Source organism: Peromyscus leucopus, chromosome 1, assembly GCF_004664715.2.
Source record: "Peromyscus leucopus breed LL Stock chromosome 1, UCI_PerLeu_2.1, whole genome shotgun sequence".
NCBI classification, from domain to species: domain Eukaryota; kingdom Metazoa; phylum Chordata; class Mammalia; order Rodentia; family Cricetidae; genus Peromyscus; species Peromyscus leucopus.
This window is the reverse complement of record NC_051063.1, coordinates 186,226,593-186,252,603: the sequence shown is the minus strand read 5'-3', so window position 1 is coordinate 186,252,603 and position 26,011 is coordinate 186,226,593. Positions and strand designations below refer to the sequence as shown.

Below are 26,011 nucleotides of genomic sequence, written 5' to 3'. Positions count from 1 at the left end.
ACAGTTTTGGCTTCTTTGTCGGAAATCATATGTTCATAGGTCTTTGGAATAATGTCAGGGTCTTTAGTTCAGTTCCATTGGTCCACATGTTGGTGTTTATGCCAATACCAAGCTGTTTTTTTTTTAATCACTGTAGCTCTATAGCAGAGCTCGAAGTCAGGGATCATGATGCCTCCAGAACTTGTTTTATTGTACAGGATTTGTTTAACTATCCTGTGCTTTTTGTTTTTATTATATGAAGTTGAGTCTTGTTCTTTCCAGGTCTGTGAAGAATTTTGTTGGAATTTTGATGGGATTGCATTGAATCTGTAGATTGCTTTGGGTAAGATTGCCATTTTTTTTACAACACCATTCAGTTCAACATAATAGCCACAGATTCCCCTGTTCTCCCCCTCTCGCCCCCCCCTCCCCCAGCCCACCCCCCATACCCATCTCCTCCAGATCAAGGTCTCCCCGAGGACCGGGGTCGACCTGGTAGACTCAGTCCAGGCAGGTCTATTCCCCGCTCCCAGACCGAGCCAAGTGTCCCTGCATAAGTCCCAGGATTCAAACAGCCAACTCATGCAACGCGCCCAGGACCCGGCACCAATGCACAGCTGCCTCCCAAACAGATCAAGCCAAATGACTGTCTCATGCATTCAGGCGGCCTGATCCAGTTGGGAGCCCCTCAGCCTTTGGTTCATAGATCCTGTGCTTCCATTCATTTGGTTATTTGTCCCTGTGCTTTATCCAACCTTGGCTTCAACAATTCTCGCTCATATAAACCATCTTCTTTCTCACTAATTAGACTCCCAGTGCTCCACCAGAGGCCCAGCCATGGATGTCTGCATTCAGATTCCTCAGTCCTTGGATGGGGTTTATGGCACAACTATCAGGGTGTCTGGCCATCCCATCACCAGAGTAGGTAAATTCCTGCCGTCTTGTGACCATTGCCAGCAGTCTTTTGCGGGGGTATCTTTGTGGATCTCCGTGGGCCTCCCTAGCTCCCTGCTTCCTCCCCTTCTTACCTTCTCATGTGGTGTTCATTTACCATGGTCTCCTATTCCTTGTTCTCCCTCTCTTTTCTTGATCTAGCTAGGATCTCCCACTCTCTTTCCCTCGACCGTCCCCCTTCATTGTTCCCACTCATGATCAGGCTGTTCATGTAGATCTCATCCATTTTTCCGTGTCTTTTTTTGGGGTCCCGTTTTCCAGGTAGCCTCACTGGTGATGTGAGTAGCAGTCCAGTCATCCTTGTTCCACATCTAGCATCTTCCTATGAGTGAGTACATACCATATTTGTCTTTCTGAGTCTGGGTTACCTCACTCAGGATGATTTTTTCTAGATCCATCCATTTGCCTGCAAACCTCATGATGTCATTGTTTTTCTCTGCTGAGTAGTATTCCATTGTGTATATGTGCCACAATTTATTTATCCATTCTTCAGAAGGGCATCTAGGTTGTTTCCAGATTTTGGCTATTACAAACAATGCTGATATGAACATAGCTGAGCAAGTGCTCTTGTGGTATGATTGAGCATTTCTTGGGTATATGCCCAGGAGTGGTATAGCTGGATCTTGGGGGAGATTGATTCCCAATTTTCTAAGAAAGCGCCATATTGATTTCCAAAGTGGTTGTACAAGCTTGCATTCCCACCAGCAGTGGAGGAGAGTTCCCCTAGTCCCACATCCTCTCCAGCATAAAGTGTCTTCAGTGTTTTTGATCTTAACCACTCTGACAGGCGTAAGGTGGTATCTCAGAGTTGTTTTGATTTGCATTTCCCTGATGATTAGGGATGTTGAGCAATTCCTTAAATGTCTTTCAGCCATTTGGGTTTCCTCTGTTGAGAATTCTCTGTTTAATTCTAAAGCCCATTTCTCAATTGGACTGTTGGTCGTTTTGATGTCTAATTTCTTGAGTTCCTTATATATTCTGGATATCAGTCCTCTGTCACATGTGGGGTTGGTGAAGATCTTTTCCCATTCTGTAGGCTGTCGCTTTGCCTTGTTGACCATATCCTTTGCTCTACAAAAGCTTCTCAGTTTCAAGAGGTCCCATTGATTGATTGTTTGTCTCAGTGTCTGCGCTACTGGAGTTATATTTAGGAAGTGATCTCCTATGCCAATGCGTTCAAGACTACTTCCTACTTTCTCTTCTAGCAGGTTCAGAGTAGCTGGATTTATGTTGAGGTCTTTGATCCACTTGGACTTAAGTTTTGTGCACGGTGACAGATATGGATCTATTTGCAGCCTTCTACACGTTGATATCCAGTTATGCCAGCACCATTTGTTGAAGATGCTTTCTTTATTCCATTGTACACTTTTGGGTTCTTTGTCAAAAATTATATGTCCATAGGTGTATGGGTTAATGTCAGGGTCTTCAATTAGATTCCATTGGTCCACTTGTCAGTTTTTATAAGATTGCCATTTTTATTATGTTATTCTTACCTATCCATGAGCATGGGAGATCTTTCCATTTTCTGACATATTCATCTTCTTTCTTTAGAGACTTAAAGTTCTTTTCATACAAGTCCTTTGCTTGCTTAGTTAGAGTTACCACAATGTATTTTTATATCATTTGTGGCTATTTAAAAGGGTGATGTTTCTCTGATTTCTTTTTCAGACCATTTGTCATTTGCATATAGGAGGGCTACTGATTTTTTTTTGTTAATCTTAAATCCTACTTCATTGCTGAAGGTGTTTTTAAGCTATGGAGTTCCTTGGTTGAATTTTTGGGGTCACTTATGTATACTATCATGTGATCTGCAAATAGTGAAAGCTTCCTTTCCTATTTCAATCTCTTTCATCTCCTTATGTTGTCTTATTGCTTTTAATAGAACTTCAAGTAGGTATGGGGAGAGCAGAAAGCCTTGTCTTGTACCTGATTTTGGTGGAATGGCTTTGAATTTCTCTCCATTTAATTTGTTGTTGGCTGTTGATTTGCTGCAAATTGCCTTTGTTATGTTTTGTTATGTTCCCTATCTCTCCAAGACCTTTACCTTAAAAGGGTGTTAGATTTTGTTAAAGGCCTTTTCAGTATCTAGTGAGGTGATCATGTGTTTTTTTTTCAGTTTTTTTATATGGTGTATTACATTGACAGACTTTCATATGTTGAATCATCTTTGCTTCTCTGGGATGAAGTCTACTTGATCATGGTGCATAATTGTTTTGATGTGTTCTTGGAGTTTGTTTGCCAACATTTTATTGAGTATTTTTACATCAATGTTCATGAGGGAGATTGGTCTGTAGTTTTCTTTCTTTATTGAACCTTTGTTTGGCTTGGGAATCAGGGTAATTGTAGCATCATAGAAGGAGTTTGGTAACATTCATTCTATTTCTATTGTGTGGAACAATTTAAAGAGTTTTGGTATTAACTCTTCTTTGAAGACTTGGTAGAATTCTGTGCTGAAACAACTTAGTCCTTGACATTTTTTGGTTGGGAGACTTTTAATCACTGTTTCTATTTCCTCAGAGGTTACTGGTCTATTTAAATAGTTTATCTGGTCTTGATTTAACTTGGATATTAAGGGATGGGGACAAGGCTGGGATCAAATGCTTGATGTGAAACTCACAAGGTATAAAAAAAAAGATTTTTAACAAAGAGGAGAGCCAGCTGGGTGTGGTGGTGCACATCTTTAATCCCAGCTCTCAGGAAGCAGAGACAGACAGATCTCTGTGATTTCAAGGCCATCCTGGTCTACAAAGTGAGTTTCAGTCTATTCATGGCTATTACATATAGAAATCCTTTCTCATAAAACCAAAAATCAATCAATCAATCAATCAATCAACCAATCAGAGGAGACTGATACTATCCAAGAGCCCAGTTATCTCTGTTTTGTCCATCTATCCCTTTTCTCTTGGTTCACTTTGTGTGCTCCCCATTACTCCTGAAAAGAAAGTCCCTGAGTCACTGAGAAATGTCAGAGGTGGGCGAAATTAAAATGACCTTATTTTCTCCCTGAAACAAAAAAATTACTTTCCTCCATCCCTACATGTTGTGATTCTTGGAGAAATTTTCTGATCATAAAGTGGGTGAGGAAGACCACAATCTCTGGGCTGGGTGGGTCCTGTGTTGAATTCTTTTGCATCAACTCTGCCTCTTCAAAGGTCTGTGATTCAGAGTCTATTAGAATTTATGGCCATGGAACTTGAAATTCTTCCTTCTAACACAGGATCAAAGTATGCGGCTTCTATCTACTGATGAAATCAGGATAGAATTAGGAAAATTTTTCCATGGAGGATACTTTCCATGTATGTAAGGTGCCCACAAGCCTGTTCCCTTTGGGAAAGCTCTGGCCAAATAATAGTAGAAAGCCCAAGAAGATACCTGGGCACTTATATCCTAAATTTAATACATCTAACCTAACCCATGTAAGGCCATCATTATTTAACACAAAATCCAGACAAACACATTGTAAGAAAACAAAATGAAGCTAGGGGGTGGTGGTGCACACTTTTAATGCCAGCATTTAGGAGGCTGGGGCAGGAGGATCTATGTGAATTCAAGGCTAGCACCTCATTTACAGAACAAGTACCAGGACAGTCAGAACTACACAAAGAAACCCTGTCTTTAAAAAAAAAAACTGTACATGAATGTCTTTTAAAAATATAAATACAAAATCCTCAACAAATATTATTTATATGCCACTAAACAAAATCCCAGGTAATGACAGGCCACAAATAAGATGGTGATCCCACGGGATCTCATCACCTGTACAACTGTATCTCTGTGATAGTCTATGATGTTTACATAATGAAAAACATTCCCTAATACGCCTTTGTTACCATATACTCTATTGTAAGTCATGTAAATTTAATTATGTGTAAAAAGATTAATACATCATGAACAAACAAGATTGACCCTGTTATAAAAAGCTGGTTCAACAACCCAAAAGCCAGTGTCACCCACCATAGCGACACAGTAAAAGTGGAAATAAACATAATAAAGGTATGAAGGGAAAAAGAGAAATAACATCTGCCAATGCCCCAAATCTGTTTACAATGAACACTCACCATAAACTAAGGATAGATAACTCTTTCTGTTGAATAAGATCATATTAAAGAAACCTAAAATTAGCACCATATTTTTTGGTGGTGAGAAATGAGATAGTTCACATTAAGTTGGGAAGAACACAGCAATACCCAGTCGCTCCAGGACAATTCAACCTTGTACTTGAAGTCCCAGGTAATGAAGTAAGATCAGGAAATGAAGGTTACCATATTCTGAAGGAAGACTGACATCTGTCAATTTTGCTTGTTGCCTGGTTATCTATTTTGAAATTCTATCTTATTTCACAAATTAACTTTGTAGAATTAAACAGTGATTATTTTTTCAGATTTTATTTTTTATTTGGATGTGTGTATATGGATGTTATACCTTCAGGAAAGTTGAAATCCACAAGGCCAGATGATGTTGGATTCTTTGGACCTGGAGTTGTATGGCACCCTGTGGATGCTGGAAACTGAGGCAGGGTCCTCTGGAGGAGCAGACAGTGTTCTTGACCACTGAGCCATTTCTCCAGTGCCCTAATTGAATTTGATTGAAGGTAAATCAATATCATGTATCATTTCCAAATTTCTCACACACATTTTTTCATGTATGTTATGAAGTTGACCATGAAGAGATTACATTATTTATAGCAATCAGGAAATGTTGCATATCAGAACACGCTTAGAAAAAAGCCATGTCAACTGTAGCCCACCAGAGAACTCCTTCAAACACCAGTGTGTTGATGAGTGGCAATTCTTTACATTAAAGGAAAAACCACACAATGAGCACATAGTGAAGACTGAAGGGTTTGAGGGTCCCAGAGAATGTGCCAGTACTTGATCTTTTATTCAGTCATGTTTCCTTTTAGAATCTTACTTATGCTCATAGTTATTGTTTTTGAGCCAAATACTTTGTTCTCACTAGAAAGGACAGAATCTCAAAGTGCAATGGGGAGTGTTGTGATTCATAGTTAAGGAAAATGTTACTTTATAGTGAGAGAAATTAAAAGATGCAGGAGAGTAATGATGCAACCAGGCTTTAGGGAAGGGATTTTCCCTTTGTGTCATGTAGTAAGGAGAGAGAAGATATCAGTCAAAAAAGTCCACAGCATGGTAAAAAGAAACTTGATCTAGTAGGGAAAATCTCTGTACCCCAACACTCAGACCTCTCTCTGAAAACAAAACACATTTGTACCCTGACCAATACTGAGAACCGTATATAATATAAAACCCAGATATTCTAACAGAAACCCTTTTAATCCTATGGCCTATTTCTCAGAATCTATCATCAAAGAGGGATGTGGCCATCTCTTCTGTTTATCTCCCAGGTACATATCAGATCTGTCTCTGGCTGTTCCAAGACTTTAATTGCAGACTCCCCCAAACCAGGAAGACAAAGCCCACAATAGCCATCAAAATGAGGTTGTCCACTATATGATTCTGGGGTTTTCAGGCTCTAGATTGTATACAAACAGGTAAGGCCACACCAAAGTCACTTCCAGAAGAGTGTATATCTACTCTCAGCATCTGACCACTGGATAAGAAAAACTTGATTCTTTGCGTCCATCCCTTAATGAAGAACTCCGGTTATAATCACTGTTCATTAATTTCAATCATCTCAATTTGCCTATAAAAAGACAAAGGTAAGAGAATGGATACAGTACCAGGATCCATCATTCTGCTGCATGAAAGAAACACACCTCAACTTCAAAGACAGACACTACCTCAGAGTAAAAGGCTAGGAAAAGACTTTCCAATCAAATGGACTTAAAGGCAAGCTGGTGTAGCTATCCTAATGTATGAAAAACAGATTTCAAACTAAAACTAATCAAAAGAGATTCAAAGAACATTATATATTCATCACGTGGAAATCCACAAGATGAAGTCTCAATTCTGAACATTTATGACCCAAATACAAAGGCACCCACATGTGAAAACAACAACAAAAGCAAAAAACATTACTAAAGCTTAAATAGCACGTCAAACCCCACACACTACTAGTGGGAGAGTTCAACACCCCACTCTCACCAATGGACAGATCTGCCAGATTGAAACTTAACAGAGAAATAAGGGACCTAACAGAATTTATAATTTAATGGAGTTAATACATATCGACAGAATATTCCACCCCAACACAAAAGAATATACCTTCTTCTTAGCACCCCATGGAATCTTCTCTAAAATTGATCACATACATGCTCAGTTACAAAGTAAATCTCAACAAGATACAAAAAAATTGGAAAACCTCCTGTATTTTATTGGGCAATCATGGCTTAAAGTTAGATTTCAACTACAACAAAAATTACAGATACCCTACAATCTTTTTTTTAAAAAATTTTATTCATTTTATTTTACAATATAATTTAGTTCTACATATCAGCCAAGGATTCCTTTGTTCTCCTCCCTCCCGCCGCCGCCCTCCCCTTCCCTCCAGCCCATGCCCTTTCCCACCTCCTCCAGGGCAAAGCCTCCCCCCAAGGATTGAGATCCACCTGGTAGACTCAGTCCAGGCAGGTTCAGTCCCCTCCTCCCAGGCTGAGCCAAGTGTCCCTGCATAAGTCCCAGGTTTCAAACAGCCAACCCATGTACTGAGCACAGGACCTGGTACCACTGCCTGGATGCCTCCCAAACACATCAAGCTTATCAACTCTCTCACCTATTCATAGGGCCTGATCCAGTTGGGCGCCCCTCAGCCATTGGTTCATAGTTCATGTGTTTCCATTCGTTTGGCTATTTGTCCCTGTGCTTTATCCAACCTTGGTCTCAACAATTCTTGCTCATACAAACCCTCCTCTTTCTCACTAATTGGACGACCTGGAGCTTCACCCATGGACTAGCCGTGAATCTCTACATCCAGTTCCCTCAGTCATTGGATGAAGTTTCTAGCATGACAATTATGGTGTTTGGCCATCCTATCACCAGAGTAGTTCAGTTCGGGCTGTCTCTTGACCTTTGCCAGCAGTCTATTGTCGGGGTATATTTGTGGATTTCTGTGAACCTCTCAAGCACTTTTCTTCTTCCTATTCTCATGTGGTCTTCATTTACCATGGTCTCCTATTCCTTGTTCTCCCTCTCTGTTCTTGATACAGTTGGGATCTCCTGCTCCCCCAAGCTCTCTTTCCCTGGACCCTCACCCTTCATTACCCCCACTCATGTCCAGGCTGTTCATGTAGATCTCATCCATTACTCCATCATTGGGCAATCCCTGTGTCTTTCTTGGGGCCCTTTTTTCTAGGTAGCCTCCCTGGTGATGTGAGAAGAATTCCAGTCATCCTTGTTCCATGTCTAGTATCCTCCTATGAGTGAGTACGTACCATGTTTGTCTTTCTGAGTCTGGGTTACCTCACTTAGTATGATTTTTTTTTTACAAAAGAGTAATTATTTATATTTTCAAAATGAAAATATTAACATTTGGAAGTCTCCCCTTTGGAAGAGGGGCCAATCAGAAGTGACAGGATGGCTCCTATGTAGGCGACAAGTCAGGTACAAACAGCTGGGCAATCTGGTCTGGCATTTTTTTCACATAGCAATAATAATAAAATTTCTTTTTCTCTTATGTATTTTCTGGATTTGTTTCTTCTTCTTCTTTTTTTTTAGAAAAATGGAGGAGGAAGGGAAGAAAAAATAAAATCAGAAAAAAATGCAAAAAAAACCCCATTTTCCATGATATCTAAAAACAGAACCATAGTTCTTATCAAGACAGTATGAATTCTGGATGAATTATTTTTTCCAGTTTTCAACATCAATAAAGATTTTGCAAAAGCCACTACCATCAAAACCCTCCTCTTCCAGATCAAATCACCTCCTCCCCTCTGCCTTCATGTGCCACTTTTGCTAAGAGGACAAATGGATGGGCTCTATTCTTGCAAACAATAAGTGCGAACAAGAGAGCTCTTCCGATACTTGAATTCTAGTGAGGAGTTTTCACAAATACTCAAGGTTTAGCACAGTTGGAAGGACTAAAATTTGCTTCTTTCAACATAAATACTACTGGAATCCACAAACTGATTTTTGAAAAAAAAATTCTTCTTTCCTTTTCCCTTCTCTTAAAACTAAATGTCCTTTTTTTTTTTCCTTTTTGCTCCAGGCACCTGGCGATGTGCTCTGCTCAGTCAGATGCAGGCAGGTTTCTCCGAAGTACCACTCCTGGGATGTGCTCGGGGCCAGCGCCTAAACTGCATCCCAGTGTCAGACTTGGTCAGGCCACGGGGAACACGGTGACACGGCAACAGGGTTTTCATTAGGTTGAGTAGCCCCAAGTTCTGGGCCCTTTCCCCCCCCCCCCGTTCCCCTAAGTTATTTAGTGCTGTTTTAAAGTCTGGGTCATGGGTGCAGTCTTTCCCCGACACAGAGTAAAAGCCCCACAGATTACACTGTCTACCTGGTGGTCAGTGGCAGCAACGGTGGCTGTTGCTTCTGGAAAATAAATGCAGTCTCACAACTGGCAGGATTTTAGGACTGCTCCAGGCGTTTGCGTGGGGGCCCCAGGAAAGGGCATTGTGCCAAAGCCAGAGAGCGGTATACTTCAGCCGCTAAGTGGGGATGTGACACCACCATTGACTTCCACCCAGAGGTCTCCAAGACATCCGAAGCATGATAGTTGATGAAATCCACTGCCTGAATTTTCAGTTGATCTGCACTGTGGAGGTCAGCCAGGATGAGAATTTCTGCAGCGTTCTCCACAGAGAGGTTACTGCAGAGGGCATCCTCGCACATGACCTTCAAATGCTCCAGGGCATACTTGTCAGCAGCTGCCAGCAAATCATCAGCCATTTTGTCAAGGTTTGGAGCCTTCCCTGTGTAAATGAAGCACATCATTTCCTTGACAACTTCAGGCTCCACGTCGTTAATTTCAACCCGATTCTTTTTGCTCTCCTCCATTTCGTGTTCAAACATGGCACTGAAAACTGGAGACCGAGCTTCTAGGATGGCCTTGTGAGCCTGGAATTCTTGGCCAGCCACACACAGGCAGCAGTCTGTGAATCGAGAATTCTCCCACAGCCCTCCTAATTCATCTGCCAGCCGGCACTCAGGAACCTTTACCATGTTCATGGTATTCTGTCCAGAAATATTGACGGAATCTTGTACTACACTCACCTCACAGAAGAGGGTGAGCTTGTCATCAGGGAGAAGCCCATTGGCCTCATCCAAGAGAAAATCTCTACGAATAAATTTTTTGAATCCCCGGTCTTTGCCTTGCACGAACCTATAAGTTCGCTGATTCTCCGTAGCTTTGGATTCTTCTCCCTTGGCATTCAGGATGGAGAACTTGAACTTTGCCCGAACTTCACTCTTTGGACAACTGACCAATAACAGGTAAAGTGACAGGTAATCTTTGCTTTCTTCATCCAGCCCTTTTGGGTTTACTCGCAAACACCTGTGTATAGCACCAGCTCTCTGCCACGGGACCACTCGACATTTCTGCCGGAGGTGGAGCACTTGGAACCCTTGACAACGCCATTTTGAAGGTTAAATTGGGTTTCCAAAGTCAGGGAGCAAAGATTTCTGGCTTTTCTTCACCCTGAGAACGGCGGCGACAGCAGCTGGTCCCTGTCCCCTTGCGCTCGCCTCATACTGCCCGCAACATCCGGGACCTGCGGGACCGCCAATACACAAACACACACTCTCAGAGCGCGCGCGCGCGCGCACACACACACACACACACACACACACACACACACACACACACACAAACCGACACACACCGGCCCGGGCGTCCTGTCCAGGGATGATTTTTTTTTAGATCCATCCATTTGCCTGCAAACCTCATGATGTCATTGTTTTTCTCTGATGAGTAGTATTCCATTGTGTATATGTACCACATTTTCTTAATCCATTCTTCAGTTGAAGGGCATCTAGGTTGTTTCCAGGTTCTGGCTAATACAAACAATGCTGATATGAACATAGATGAGCAAGTGCCCTTGAGGTGTGATTGAGCATTCCTTGGGTATATGCCCAAGAGTGGGATAGCTAGCTGGGTCGTGTGGGAGATTAATTTCCAAATTTCTAAGAAAGCGCTATATTGATTTCCAAAGTGGTTGTACAAGCTAGCATTCCCACCAGCAGTGGAGGAGAGTTCCCCTAGTTCCACATCTTCTCCAGCATAAGGTGTCTTCAGTGATTTTTATCTTAGCCATTCTGACAGGCGTAAGGTGGTATCTCAGAGTTGTTTTGATTTGCATTTCCCTGATAATTAGGGATGTTGAGCAATTCCTTAAATGTCTTTCAGCCATTTGAGTTTCCTCTGTTGAGAATTCTCTGTGTAGTTCTATAGTCCATTTCTTAATTGGGCTGTTGGTCGTTTTGATGTCTAATTTCTTGAGTTCTTTATATATTCTGGATATTAGTCCTCTATCAGATGTGGGGTTGGTGAAGACCTTTTCCCATTCTGTAGGCTGTCACTTTGCCTTGTTGACCATATCCTTTCCTCTACAAAACATTCTCACTTTCAAGAGGTGATTGTTTCTCTCAATGTCTGAGCTACTGGTGTTATATATAGGAAGTGATCTCCTATGCCAATGTATTCAAGACTACTTTCTACTTTCTCTTCTAGCAGGTTCAGAGTAGCTGGATTTATATTGAGGTCTTTGATCCACTTGGACTTAAATTTTGTGCACGGTGACAGATATGGATCTATTCGCAGCCTTCTATATGTTCATATCCAGTTATGCCAGCACCATTTGTTGAAGATGGAAAGCCTACAATATTTTGGATTCTGAATAATGCCCAAATGAATCAAATAAAGAACAAAATTAAAGACCTCCTAGAATTAAATGAAAATGAAAGTACAACATACTGATACTTATGGGATACTATGAAAGCACTGCTAGGAAAAAAGTCATAGTACTAAATATGATGAATAATGAATATGGAGAAATCTCACACTAGTGACTTAATAGCACACCTGAAAGCTCTAGAACAAAAAGAAGCAAACTCACCCAGGAGGAATAGATGCCAGGATTATCAAACTGGTGGCTGAAATCAATGAAATAGAAACAAAGAGAGCAATACTTTTTGTTTCTATTTCAGTCAATGAAACAAAGAGTTGGTTCTTTGGGAAAGTCAACAAGATAGACAAGCCCTTATCCAAATTAACCAAAAGGCAGAGAGAGAGTCCAAATTAACAAAATCAGAAATAAAAAGGGGGACATAACAACAGACAATGAGGAAATCCAGAAAATCATCAGGTCATACTTCAAGAACCTGTTCTCTACAAAACTGGAAAATCTGAAAGAAATGGACTATTTTCTGGATAGGTACCACATACCAAAGTTAAACCAAGATAAGATAAACTGTTTAAATAGACCTCTAACTCTAAGGTAATACAAACAGTCATTAAAAGTCTCCCAACCAAAAGCAGCCCAGGACCAGATGGTTTCATGTAAGAATCCTAACAGATTTTCAAAGAAAGCTAATTCCAATGCTTTTCAAATTATTCTACACAATAGAAACAGAAGGAACATTACCAAACACTTATGAGGCTACAGTTACCCTGATACCAAACCACACAACGATGCAGCCAATAAAGAGAATTACAGACCAATCTCCCTCATGAACATTGATGCAAAAATACTCATTAAATATTGGCAAACTGAATCAAAGTACATATCAAAAAATATCCTACATGACCAAGTAGTCTTCATCCCAGGGATACAAGGATGGTTCACCATATAAAAATCTGTTAATGTAATACACCATATAAACACACTGAATGATCATCTCATTAGATGCTGAAAAAGTCTTTGACAAAATCCAACACCCCTTCATGATAAAGGTCCTAAAGAGATCAGGAATACAAAGAAAGTACCTAAACATAATGAAGGCCATTTACAGTAAGCCAACAGCCTACATCAAGTTAAATGGAGAGAAACTCATAGTAATTCCACTAAAATTGGAAACAACACAAGGCTGTCTACTCTTCCCATATTTATTCAATATAGTACTTTAAGTTATATCCAGAGCAATAAGACAACAAAAGGAGATGAAAAGGATTGAAATTGGAAATGAAGGATTCAAAATTTCAATATTTAGAGACAATGTGATAGTATACATACGTGACATCAAAAATTCTACCAGGGAACTCCTTCAGCTGATAAACTCCTTCAGTTTGTGGCAGCATACAAGATTAACTAAAAAATCAGTAGTCCTTTTATATACAAATGACAAATGGGCTAAGAAAGAAATCAAAGAAACATCACCCTTTACTATAGTCACAAATAATATAAAATACCTTGGGGGTACTAGAACTAAGCAAGTGAAAGACCTGTATGATAAAAACTTTAAGTCTCTGAAGAAAGAAATTGAAGAAGATATCAGAAAATGGAAACATCTCCCATGCTCATGGACAGATAGGATTAACATAGTAAAAATGGCAGTCTTACCAAAAGTAATCTACAGATTTAATGCAATACCCATCAAAATCCCAACACAATTCTTCACAGACCTGGAAAGAACAATACTTAACTTTATATGAAAAACAAAAAAACCCAGGATAGCTAAAAGTATCCCCTATAGTAAAGCAAACTCCGGAGGCATCACAATCCCTGATGTCAAGCTCTACTATAGAGGTATAGTAATAAAAACAGCTTGGTATGCCGGGCGGTGGTGGCGCACGCCTTTAATCCCAGCACTCGGGAGGCAGAGCCAGGCGGATCTCTGTGAGTTCGAGGCCAGCCTGGGCTACCAAGTGAGTTCCAGGAAAGGTGCAAAGCTACAAAGACAAACCCTGTCTCGAAAAACCAAAAAAAAACCAACAACAACAACAACAACAAAAAAACAGCTTGGTACTGGCATAAACACTGACATGTGGAGCAGTGGAATTGAGTTGAAGATTCTTACATTAGTCTGCAGACCTATGAACACCTGATTTTAGACAAAGAAGCCAAAACTGTACCATGGAGAAAAGAAAGCATCTGCAACAAATGGATCTGGCATAATTAGATGTCAACATGTAGAAGATTGCAGTTCGATCCATATCTGTCACCATGAACAAAACTCAAGTCCAAGTGGATCAAAGATTTCAACATAAATCCAATTATACTGAACTTGATAGAAGAGAAAATAGGAAGTAGTCTTGAACACATTACCACCGGAGATCATTTCCTGAATTTGACACCATTAGCACAGACACTGAGAGCAACAATTAATCAGTGGGACCTCCTGAAACTGAGAAGCTTTTGTATGGCAAAGACATGGTCAATAAGACAAAATGACAGCCTACAGAATGGGAAAAGATCTTCACTAACCCCACATCTGACAGAGAAGTGATCTACAAAATATATAAAAACTCAAGAAACTAGACATCATAATACCTAACAGTCCAACTAAAAAATGGGCGATAGAGCTAAACAGAGAATTCTCAACAGTAGAATCTCAAATGGCTGAAAGACATTTAAGAAATTGTTCAACATCCTTAGTCATCAGGGAAATGCAAATCAAAACAACTCTGAGATACCATCTTACATCTGTCAGAATGACTATGATCACATACACTGAAGGCAGCTTATGTTAGAGAGGATGTGGAGCAAAGGGAACTCTCCTACACTGTTGGTATGAATGCAAACTTGTACAGTCACTCTGGAAATCAGTATGGCAGTTTCTCTGAAAATTGGAAATCAATCTGCCTCAAGACACAGCCATATCACTCTTGGGCATATACCCAAGGAATACTCATCTTACCACAAGGACACATGCTCAACTATGTTCATAGCAGCATTGTTCATAATAGCCAGAACCTGGAAACAACCTAGATGCCCCTCAATTGAAGAATGGATAAAGAAAATGTGGCATATATACACAATTGTATATTTTCAGCAGAGAAAAACAATGATACCATGAGGTTTGCAGGCAAATGGATGAAACCAAAAAATATCATCCTGAGTGAGGTAACCCAGACTCAGAAGGACAAACATGGTATGTACACACTCATAAGTAGATAGTAGATGTAAGGCAAAGTATAACCAGAGTACAACCCATAGCTCCAGAGAAGCTAGCTAACAAGGAGGACCCTAAGAGAGACACATAGATAGCCCAGTGAAGGAAAAATAGATGATATCTACATGTGCAAACTCTGAGTGAGGGGGAGTAATGGAGAGCAAAGAATGAGGGATGAGAACATAAGGAGATGGAAGGTTCAAGCTGAAACAGGGCCAGAGTGGGAGAGCAAGGAGAGAGATACCATGATAGATGGAGACATCATGAGAACAGGAAGAATGAGGGTGCTAGGAAAGTTCCCAAGAATTCACAAGGATGATCCCACCTTAGATTTCTAGCAATAGTAGAGAGGGTACCTGAACTGGTCTACTCCAGAAACCAGATTAGTGAATACCCTAGTTGTCATCATAGAGACTTCATCTAGTTACCGATGGAAGCAGATGCAGAGATCAATGGCTGGGTGCCAGGCTGAGCTTCAGGAATCCAGTTGATGAGAGAGAGGAGGGATTCTGTAAGTGAGGGACATCAAGATCATGACGGAAACGCATATAGAGAGGAGCAGCAACACTAGTGTAGACTCATGTACCATGGACCAGTAGGTGGGAAGACCTCATGAGACTGGACTAGGCCCTCTGGATATGTGAGACAGTTTTGAACTGTTTGGGGGCCCCCAGGCAGATAGAGCACAGAACATACATAGCTACCAATATTCTTTTGGATCCTGACCCTACCTCAGCCTCCATGGAGGAAGTCACCCTGCAATGATACTTAAGAAGGCTGGTTCAGGGATGAACAAGGTTAATCTCTTTTCTTTTTCCACCTGTGGCCAAAATTATCTTTAATTTTTTTATTAAGAAATTTTCTACTCACTCTACATACCACCCACAGATCTCACCTCCTACCTCCTCCAAACCCCAGTCCTCTCTTCAAAGACACCCCACATCCCCACATCTCCAAATTAAGGTCTCCCATGGGGAGTCAGCAGAGCCTGGCACAGTGAGCCTAGGCAGGTCTAAGCCCCTTCCTACTGCACCAAGTCTGTGCAAGGTGTCACACCATAGGCACCTGATTCCCAAAAGCCTGCCCATGCACCAGAGATGGATCCTGATCCCCCTGTCCTGGGTGCTGCCAAACAGTTTGAGCCAAACAACTTTCTTTCATAACCAGAGGGTCTAGTCCACTCCCAAGGGGGCTCCACTGCCACTAGTTTACAGTTCATGGGCTTCCACTAGTGTGTCTTATCATCTCTGTATGTCTTCCCACTTGATTCCGATGTCCCCCACCTGCAGAATCCCTCCTCTCTCTCATCAATTGGATTCCCAGAGCTCAGCCTGGTCCCTGGCCACGCATCTCTGCATCTGCCTCCATCAGTCACTGGACAAAGGCCCTATGATGACATCTAGGTTATTTGCCAGACCAGTCACCAGTGTAGACCAGTCCAGGCACCCTCTGGACCACTGCAAGCAGACCAAGGTGGGGTCATCCTTATGGATTCCTGAGAGCCTCCTCAGCACTCTGCCTTTTCCTATTCCCATGATGTCCTCATCTATCATAGTATCTCGCTCCCTGTCCTCCCACTCTGTCCCTGTTCCAGCTTGACACTCTAATTTCCCTATGTTCTCATCCCCAACTCCTCACCCTCTGCCATTGCACCACACCCAGTCTGCTCATGTAGACCTCATCCACTTCTTTGCATGGTCATCCATGTGTCGCTCCTAGGGTCTTTTCTTGTTAGCTAGCCTCTGTGGTGCTGTGGGTTGCAGTCTGGCCATCCCTTCCCTCACATCTAGTATTCACTTCTGTGCCTTTGAATTAGTATTCTTCTCCTTGTTCTATCCCTATTATTCTTAGGTTTGGTCTTTTTATAGTGTCCCAAATTTTCTGGACATTTGGAGTCATGATTTTCTTGGCTTTAGTGTTTTCTTTGGCTGATGAATCGATTTCCTCTATCCTATCTTCAAGAGCCAGAGATCTCCTCTTCCCTCTCTTGCATTCTGTTGGTTATGCTTGCATCTGTAGTTCCTGTTCATTTACTCAGATTTTCCACTTCTAGCATTTCCTCAGTTTCTGTCTTCTTTATTGACTTTATTTCAGTTTTGAAATCTTGAGCTGTTTCCCACATTTGTTTAATTGCTTTCTCTTGGCTTTCTTTATGGGATTTACTGATTACTCCCCATTTTTTGTTTGACTATTCCTCGATTTCTTTAAGGGAATTTTTCATTTCCTCTTTAAAGATCTCTATCATCTTCTTAAGGTCATTTTTAAGGTCGATTTCTTCAGTTTCCTCTGGGTTGGAATGTTCAGGCCTTGCTGATGTAGGTTCTGATGGAGCCATATTGGTTTTTATGTTGTTGACTGTATTTTTGCACTGGCGTCTACCTATCTCTTCCTCCACTTGGTGCAAGTGGTGTCTGTGTCTGAGGGAGCCTCTCTTGGTCTGATTGATACACATGTTCCAGAGGGATCTCTTGGTCTAGTGGGTGCTGATAGACTCTTTGTCTCAGGGAGCAGCTCTTAGTCCAACTGGCACTCTTGGACTCTGTCTCAGGGAGTAGCTGCAATCTTGGCATGTGGGTGGGTAGGGAGTGCTGGGGTTTGTGGCTTACAGGGTCTGGTGGTGGATGGTGGTAATCTCACCTGTCTGCTATAGGTCTGACTGCCGACTGGCCTGAAACTGGGACTGCAATGGGTGCTGGTGTAGGGGCACAGGGTTGTGCCCCTGAGCCCAAATCCTAGGGGCTGGCTTGTTCAGGTGTGAGGATAAAGACTCACCTTTTAGTCCAATTCGATGCTTGAGGGTTCTGTATCAGGGAACAGTTGCAGTCTCAAAGGGTAGGTGGGATTTGGGGGAGGTGGGACTTGGGTTACAGGGTCTGATGAGGGATGGTGGTAGTCTGACCTGTCTTCAAGAGGTAGGTCTGCCTGCTGTAGGTATGCCTGCCAACTGGCCTGAAACTGGGACTGCAATGGATGCAGTTGTAGGGTGGCTGGGTTGTGCCCCTGGGCCCAAAGCCTAGGGGCTGGGCTTTTTGGGTATGAGGATAAAGACTTTCCCTTAGTCCGATCGGGGGCTGTTGGGCTCTGTCTCATCGTTAATATTTTTATTTAAAAGTATTTTTTTATTTTACATTCCAACCATAGTTTCCCTTCCCTCCCCTCCTCCTACTCATTCTCACCTTTTCCCAAACCCCATATACTCCACTGAGTGTAAAACCTTCCATGAGTAGTCAAAAAACTCTGGCCTATCAAATTGAGTCAAGAGCAAGCCCCTCCCCCCTGTATCAATAGCCTCTTTTTTTGAACACTGAACCTTCTGCATTTTGGGAACTTTAGTTTTCAACTCTGCTTTTCAGCTTGTAATTTTGAAGACCTTCACATTTTAAATGTAATATATTAACTATCTGCAAAACATGAGAGCAGAGAGAGTCCCTTTAACCATAACATTGACATGACCAAAACCTTCTTTTATCCAAACTACATTATAAAACAGTGTGAAAGTTAATCATTCCTTGAACACCCAAGTCACAAGCACTCCTGAAACCAAAAGCATGGTGAAAATGATGCTGATTTTAGACAATCAGGATGGTGCTGGGGCCCATAGATGAGATGCCATCATTGTTGGAATGATCATTTGTGGATGAACAGGCCTTAATCAAATTTAGACTTCATATAAACTAGAAGCATTCTGAACAATAAAATAGGAACACCTAAGAAGAAAAAATGCTGAGAGGTTGTTGCTATGGAAATCAATTATGTTGGAAAGAAAATGGCATGAATCTACCAGGAATTATTTAGCATAGACTCAAATCAGAGCCATGAGAATAACACATTTCCTTTTCTGTTTCCATGGATTTCTCCCATGTGTTCATCCAGGAGCTCTGAAGAATCAGGTGCTCTTGTGTCTCTTCTGTTCTGTTTGATCCCAACAGTATCAGCCTGAATCACCCCTTGTTGTAGAACAGTGCTCTCCATGCATGGCAGTACTCTTGTCCTGTGAGTCTCTGTACGTGTGATTACACACAAGCCACCTGCATAAGATTGGCCCCATGACTATTCCTTCATGGTATAGAGGCTCCTAAGGCCACTTCTCTTCCATTAGAAATATTGGCAGTTAAAAGTTGTAGGCAAAGCTTTTTTTTCATGAATCTAATCAGTGAAAAATTTCCGATATTGGTGAGCATAGTGGAGCACACAGTTCCTAACAGTAGTATGTGAGACTGTTTCTGGATCTAGTCTAGACTACATAGTGAGTTCCAGGACAGCCAGACCTACATAGTGAGACGCTGTCTCAGCAAACAAACTAACAAATCAAAATATTCCCCAAAACCAAGACTGATGACAGGCTTCTAAGGACCCTAATATAACTCATTGCATCATCAGGTAGATTTGTGTGGAGTCTTGTCTTTGTTCCTATCACTGTTGTCTCATGTCATGTGTGTAGGCATTGTGCTTGTATCCCTAGGTAAAGTTCACAAAACATCCCAAAGAATCTCGCAGGCAGGCTAGAAAACTGACTATGAGTTTTGTCTAGCTGCAGGAGTAAAGTAGAACCAAGAAGAAGATCTGAGATAAAAAGACCAACCACCTTGGAGTCCATCACATGAAGGTCCTGACTCAGGAATTCACCAGGTTTATTTTGCATTAAGTCCTGGTCTGTGGTGACTGGGAGCATACAGACAGATGTAGATGGTTACAGTGGAGAAGTTCTGAAGGAAAAGACCACAATCAGACTTGGGCGTGTAATCCCAGCACTCAGCAAGCTGAAGGAGAAGGAGGAGGAGTCTGAGACTTGCAGGAGATTTAAAAGGTTCTGTCTCAGAAACAGAAACAAAAACTAAGGAACCAGGTAGAGACAGAAGCCACAAATTCTGGAAGCCAACCCATTACAGCAGAGGAAAGTAGAGTCAGGCGCCTGGTTAGAGCAGTTCCTCTTCCTCAGGGGCTTCCTCATGATCACAAGCAGAACCCAGTCTGCACAGGCCACAAGTTTTGTGTCTGTGTGTGTTTGGAAAGGAGGCAGATCTTCTGTAAACTTGTGGCAACTGGAAGATGCCATGACCCGCCTTTTTACAGGTCTACTCTATCTTGGTGAGATGTCAAATGGAGAGGGAGAATTCTCATCTGATAGGGAATCCACCTCACAACCACGAATTGGTCCATCAGGTTGTCTCATACGCTCTAGAAGGCACCAGGAAGTGGAGGCCATGCTCATGTTTCAGTGCAAACTCTCACAGGTAACTAACTCTTTTGCAGGACTGAGTCTGGACCTCAGAATCCCAGTATTGGCAGGTGAGTGTCTTCTCAGCTGTCCCAGTTTGGACATCCTTGGTGGGGACCACAGGTAATTCCTGAACAGGGAAAATGAAGGACAGTTGGTGTGGGGGTAATGCTGGGGATACCTGAAATTTCCTGAGTCTGAGAAGCTGATATCTGAGGGAGAGTTCTGGGAAAGCAGCTGTCAATTTTCTTTCAGGGGCCCTCTCTAAACCTACACTCCAGGCAGTGCCAAGAAATGTGGTAGCCATTGGCAACCAGGTGACATTCTTCTGTGAAGGGCCCTTAGAGGCCAAGGAATATGTTCTCTACAAAGAAGAAAGTCCAGATTACCCAATACCAACAACCCTTTTAGAAACTGAAAACAAAGTCACATTCTCCATCTCATTGGTTGAATGGAACAATGCAGGCCGATATTGGTGTGAATATAAAAGCAATAACGATATGTCAGAAAGAAGTGACTTCCTGGAGCTGGTGGTTACAGGTGAGATGACTTTACCATTTCCAGATTCTGCCTTAAGGAAAAGAATATGATCACTGGGAGGTCCTCTCTCAAATTTGAGAAAGGATAAAAATGCCTTTCATGTAAGCCCACATGACAGGCTTTCTCTTCTCTCCTAGGATTCTACTCAATCAAAGTCACCTTGTCTGCCATTTCCTGCCCTGTAGTGGCCTCAGGAGGGCACTTGACCCTTCAGTGTGTCTCAGACCAGACATATAATATGTTTATTCTAATGAAGGAAGATGAGAAGTTCTCCAGGCCTTTGCCCTCACAGAATATACACCCTGAGCTATTTGGAGCCCTGTTCACTGTGGGTCCTGTGACCCCCAACCAGAGGTGGAGGTTCACATGCTATGGGTATGATTTGCGCATCCCTCAGGCGTAGTCAGTGCCCAGTAACCACCTGGAGCTCCTGGTCTCAGGTAAGGAAGTGCAGAACTTTAATTTACATGATATTGTAACTGACACAAGATCCCAGTAAAGGACTGATGTATGGTGGTTGATCAAGAGCCTGGGTTACTGAAATCAGTGACACAGATCTGTGTTACAACTTGAATTGAGGTGCAAAATCTAGGGTTTATTTAACAGTGGAACCCACGATCCAAGGAAAATTGAGGTTCTCCTGCAATTGCAGATCAGCTTACATGTCACTGGCAAATGTGACCTTCTCTGTGCAATTCTCCTAACAGATACATCTCCCTTTTCCCTCTCATTCTTTGCTGGGACCCTTCATAAACCCACCATCTTTGCTTATCCTAGCTCTGTGATCTCCATAGGGAGTCCTGTTACCCTATGGTGTGTGGGTACTCTAGAAAACCTAATGTATGTTATATATAAAGAGGGAAGCCCAGAGCCCTGGACCAACAAATCCAAAGAGTCCAGAAGAATAAGACAAAACTCAGCATTCCATCTATGACTGAACTGAATGCATGGCGCCATCACTGTTACTCTTATACCTCTGAGGGATAGTCAGAGCTCAGTGACAACTTAGAGCTGGTGATGACAGGTGAGAAGACACTCAAAAATCTTAGCCCCAGATGTTATTCTCAAGAAAAGACAGTAATAATCCTATCTGTCATCAAATGACAGATGGTGAGAATTTATACGGTGTGAACCCCTTTAATATTCCATGTGTACTTCTCCTAGGAATCTAATCCAAACCAACTTTGTCAACCCTGCATAACCCTGTTGTTTCCTTAGGAGGGTCTGTGACACTCCCTTGTACCTTAACTCAGAGATACAACTTTTTCATTTTAACTAAGGACGACCCGGAATTCAGCAGCTCACAATATTCATATATTAGGACTTGCCAGTCCACATTCCAAGTGGGTCCAGTGACTTCCAACCAAAGGTGGAGACTTAGATGCCATGTCTATAACACAAGAAATGCTCAGGTGTGGTCTAAAGCCAGTGAACCCCTGGAGCTCCTGGTCTCAGGTGAGGAAGCCTCCAGACTCTGCAGAAACTTTGCTTCTGACACATGGTCCTGGTGGAAACCATGTTGTGTGATGTGTCTGAGGATCCAGGGCTCCTGAGACAATTGACACTGCATGCAGACTGTGGGATTCATGGCATAAAAACGAGGGGAGGGCATAGTGAGATTGGATCTTGGGAGGGTCACGAGAGACTGAGTCTTCCCCATGGCCTTACTTATCCTTTTGCTATTCAGGAGTAAAATTCTAGATCAGAAGTACGCTTGACATTTACTGTGAAACTGTTCAAAGTCTAATCTCTTTCTCACCTACCTCCCTGCAGGGAACCTTGAGAAACCCACCTTGTGGGCTGAACCAAGCTCTGTGATTGCCTCTGGCAATGATGTGAACATTTGGTGTGAGGGGACCAAGGAAACCCAAATATATTTCCTGTATAAAGAAGGAAGCTCAGCACCCTGGGACAGACAAACTCCCAAAGATCGTGGTAACAAGGCCATGTTCTCCATAGCATCCATGGAAAAACATCATGCAGGGCAATATCGCTGTTACTCTTACAAATCTACAGGGTGGACAGAACACAGTGACCCCCTGGAGCTGGTGGTGACAGGTGAGAGGACACTGAGGGTCACAGTCCTCACCCTGAAAGCTCTGCTGTGTGCAGGGAAATGACCCACATTAAGTAACAAGGAAACCTCAGATCAGGCTGACAGTAGTTGCCAGTTCACACTCTTTAAAGTCTGAAACAGGGTCACTTTTATTGCAAGCAATTTTAAACACAGACAGTTCTGAAAAAAAAAAAAACATTACTGGTGTAATTGAAACCCTAATGAACAACGAGGCATAATTACATCAAATCTCAAATTAGAGTACATTTGAACATGAAGATTGATTTTTATATCTTAAGGGCCTTTGATCTGGTTGGTCTCTGACTGAGGTAATGCCAATGTCAGCAGGCTAAAAAGTATATGTGACATCTCCCCAAAGGATGAGCTTCATTAATGAATGCCAATGATAAAGGTCTAGGGAGGAGAGTCTGCAATAATCATCCTCAGGGATTCAGGTGAGGTTTGGATCTACAGATGGAAAAGTCACCTGGGTATTAATAACATCCACTCCCAGCTTTCTTGGTAGAAGACAGGTATTTATCTCCTCCATTGAGCAGACACACTACATGAATAACATTTGTGATTTCTCCCATATTATTTGTGAGCATGGGTACATTATACCCTCAACATTGCCCTTAGGAAATACATCTCTAAACATTTTCAGCCATAGCCCAGCTGCTGCAGACAATGTATCATTTAACAGGTTCTGTCCTCTTTTTCTAGGTGTCCACCATGGTAAACCCACTCTGTCAGCTTTTCCCAGCCCTGTGGTGACCTCAGGTGAAAATGTGACCCTTCAGTGTGTCTCATCCAAAGGATACAATGGGTTCATTTTGACTGGGGAAGATCTGAAGTTCTCCAGGTCCCAAGTGGCACAGTTATTACACAGTGGACAGTCCCAGGCTCTGTTTCCTGTGATTCCCATGCAGCCAGCAAGAGTGGTCTTTCAGATGTTATGGATACTATACCAATACTTCACATGTGTGGTCAGAGGCCAGTGACTCTTTGGAGCTACATTTCTCAGGTGATGAAGTCTCCTCATTCGTTCAAATGACACCATAAATCCTTTGTCAGTAGAGCGGCATTCTAACCGTCAAGGAGGGTTTCAAACCATAACTCTATGAAAGGGCGGCTCTTAACGCTACTAAGGCCGATGTAAGGCGATCAGGACAGAGGTTGAGTTGAGGCCGGTTGTGACTTGGTGTCTTAGAGCAAGAGGGACATATGAATGATTAATTATAAGTTAGCCACTCTGGTAAGTTGACTTCCTTAATTTGTTCTCTTTTAAGCATGCTTAGTGTATTATTATGTAGATTTGAAAAATTATCCATTTTGACGCAGGAGTTTGGTACACAAGCACTTTTATCAGGCAGGCAAATTGGGAGGCAGAGATCTGGTGTGGATATGGCCTAGTTCAAGGGCCTTAGTCTGTCTTTGGTCTAGGGTTTCTTATAAGGTGATTTCCAGGACTTAGGCAAGCGCTGTCTCCAGGTAGTAAACTTTGATGTCTTTGATAAAAATAAGAGATAGTGTTGTGTTTTTGGTACTGGGAACACCGTACTTTCGATTCTTTGATGTGGCCGGGATTTTGTTGGATTTCAGTATGTTTGGATTTGATTCGTTTTGGGTTGGTCATCAATTCAGCTCAAGAATGAGCGCTGCGTCCTAGGTTGCTTTATTATTGGGCATGTGAGTTCTGGTTGTTTGTATTTTTTATCTAAAGGGTATAGTTCTTGTCCTCGATGTGGTTGTTTGGGTGTTGCGTCCTTGGGTAGGAGGCCTGTAACTCTCTGGATAGTATTGGAATCTCCTATGGTTTTTCCCCATCATCTTATGTGAACTAAGCTATTTTCAAGATGAGGTATTGAGCAGGCTGTAGTTATATGAGGTTCGTATTTTTATTTTTACTTGTTATTGACTTAATCTTTGTGATTGGGGTAATAAGTTTATACGTTGATATTAGGTTTTGCAGTAGTTGTTATGAATTTGCGGTTGGATTAATGTTCTTTAGCATAGGTATTTTCGGTTAAGATAGGGGTTTGGTAGTGTGGGCTTGTTGATTGGTTCTAAGGTGGTTTTTTGTGTTAGTGTGTTGGTGGAGTTGGGTGCGAGTAGGTTGGGCCTGTGCTGGTGTGGGGTAACTGGGTTGTTGTTGTTGTCTATGTTTACTTTTTTTTTTTGTTGTGTCTTTCTTTTTTGTTTTTAGATGTCCCTATTATGGCCTCTTTGCTCTAGATGTTGATGGTTATTGGGCGACTCTAGTTGAGTCTTTGTGTGTAATGTTTTTTTTATTTTATAAAGTATATTAATTTTGTGTACTTTTTTCTCTAATTTATTTCGTGCTGTTGTTTTGATTTTGGGGTGCTGTTGTATTTTTGCCTTGAGTATACTGTTTGAGGTGTTGTTTATGTTTTGATTTGGATGGTTTCAGTTGTACTTTTTTCTTTGTTGTTATGAGGAATCATAGTTGCTTGTGTTTGTGGATTTGGGGGCTGCTTTTTCGATGGTGTGGGCGATTTGGCGGGGAGGTGTTTGTGTTAGTGTAGGTCAAATTTGATGTGTTATGTTCTGTTTGCTGTGTTAGTTGCACTTGTGTTGTATGTTAGTTGCAGTTTAGATCATTTAATCAATGTATATTAGTGATTATGAGAGTGAGAGTGGTAAGAGTGGGTGACGTGTTGGGAGGTTTGTCTGATAGATTTATCGGATTTTTGGGTTTTTGGCAGATGGTAGACTGACTGTTTGTGGGGTTTGGTTGGTATGAAAGGGGAGAGAGAGGGTGTATGTTTTTGTGGTGTGTGTGTGTGTGTGTGTGGTGTTGTGTGTGTGCGTGTGCTCGTTAGTATGTCTAACTTTGGTGTGTTGGTTGTTCTAGTGTTGTGAACTAGTCTTAGCTGTCCTGATTTTGGCATTTGTGTTTGGGTGTTGCTTTTTGGGGATTTTTGTTTTTTTTTTTGTTCAGTTGGGGGAGCAGGTGAGAATAAGACCATGGGGTGTTTCTGTAGACGAGTTGGCTTGTGGATCTTGCAGGGTGAGTGCGTGTTGAATTCAGTGGATTGCTTACTGTGTTTATTGGTGGTGGGTCTGAGCATATCGTTCTGAGTGCTGTGTCTTTGTTGCAGACTATTCTAAATATTTGGTGCAGTACTGATTGTTGGAGCACCAGGAGAAGTGCCGCTTTGCTATTCCGGCTGTGAAGTTATGCAGAATGACATTTTTTTTGTTTCCATTTTATGCTGCGTTCGGATCTTTTTGTCTGATCAGTGTAAAGCGTACTTGATTCAAATAGAGAGTAGG

The 26,011-nt window shown here is 41.9% G+C and overlaps 2 protein-coding genes, 1 long non-coding RNA gene and 1 pseudogene across 3 annotated transcripts in view; 3 read left to right on the top strand and 1 right to left on the bottom strand.

Moving 5' to 3' along the window:
• Positions 1 to 26,011, top strand: part of LOC114686725 (leukocyte immunoglobulin-like receptor subfamily A member 5) — a 305,493-nt gene that overhangs the window by 62,524 nt on the left and 216,958 nt on the right. The window lies entirely within an intron of this gene.
• Positions 9,420 to 10,580, bottom strand: LOC114689115 (speckle-type POZ protein-like). The gene is given in 2 exon segments (XM_037202195.1): positions 9,420 to 10,344; positions 10,346 to 10,580. Coding segments are annotated over 2 exon segments (1,008 nt in total). The 5' UTR covers positions 10,429 to 10,580.
• On the top strand, positions 19,758 to 21,081 carry LOC119086162. Its single transcript, XR_005090731.1, has 3 exons — positions 19,758 to 19,988; positions 20,154 to 20,658; positions 20,796 to 21,081. It is a non-coding gene; the product is annotated as an uncharacterized LOC119086162 (long non-coding RNA).
• On the top strand, positions 21,831 to 23,796 carry LOC114689113 (annotated as a pseudogene).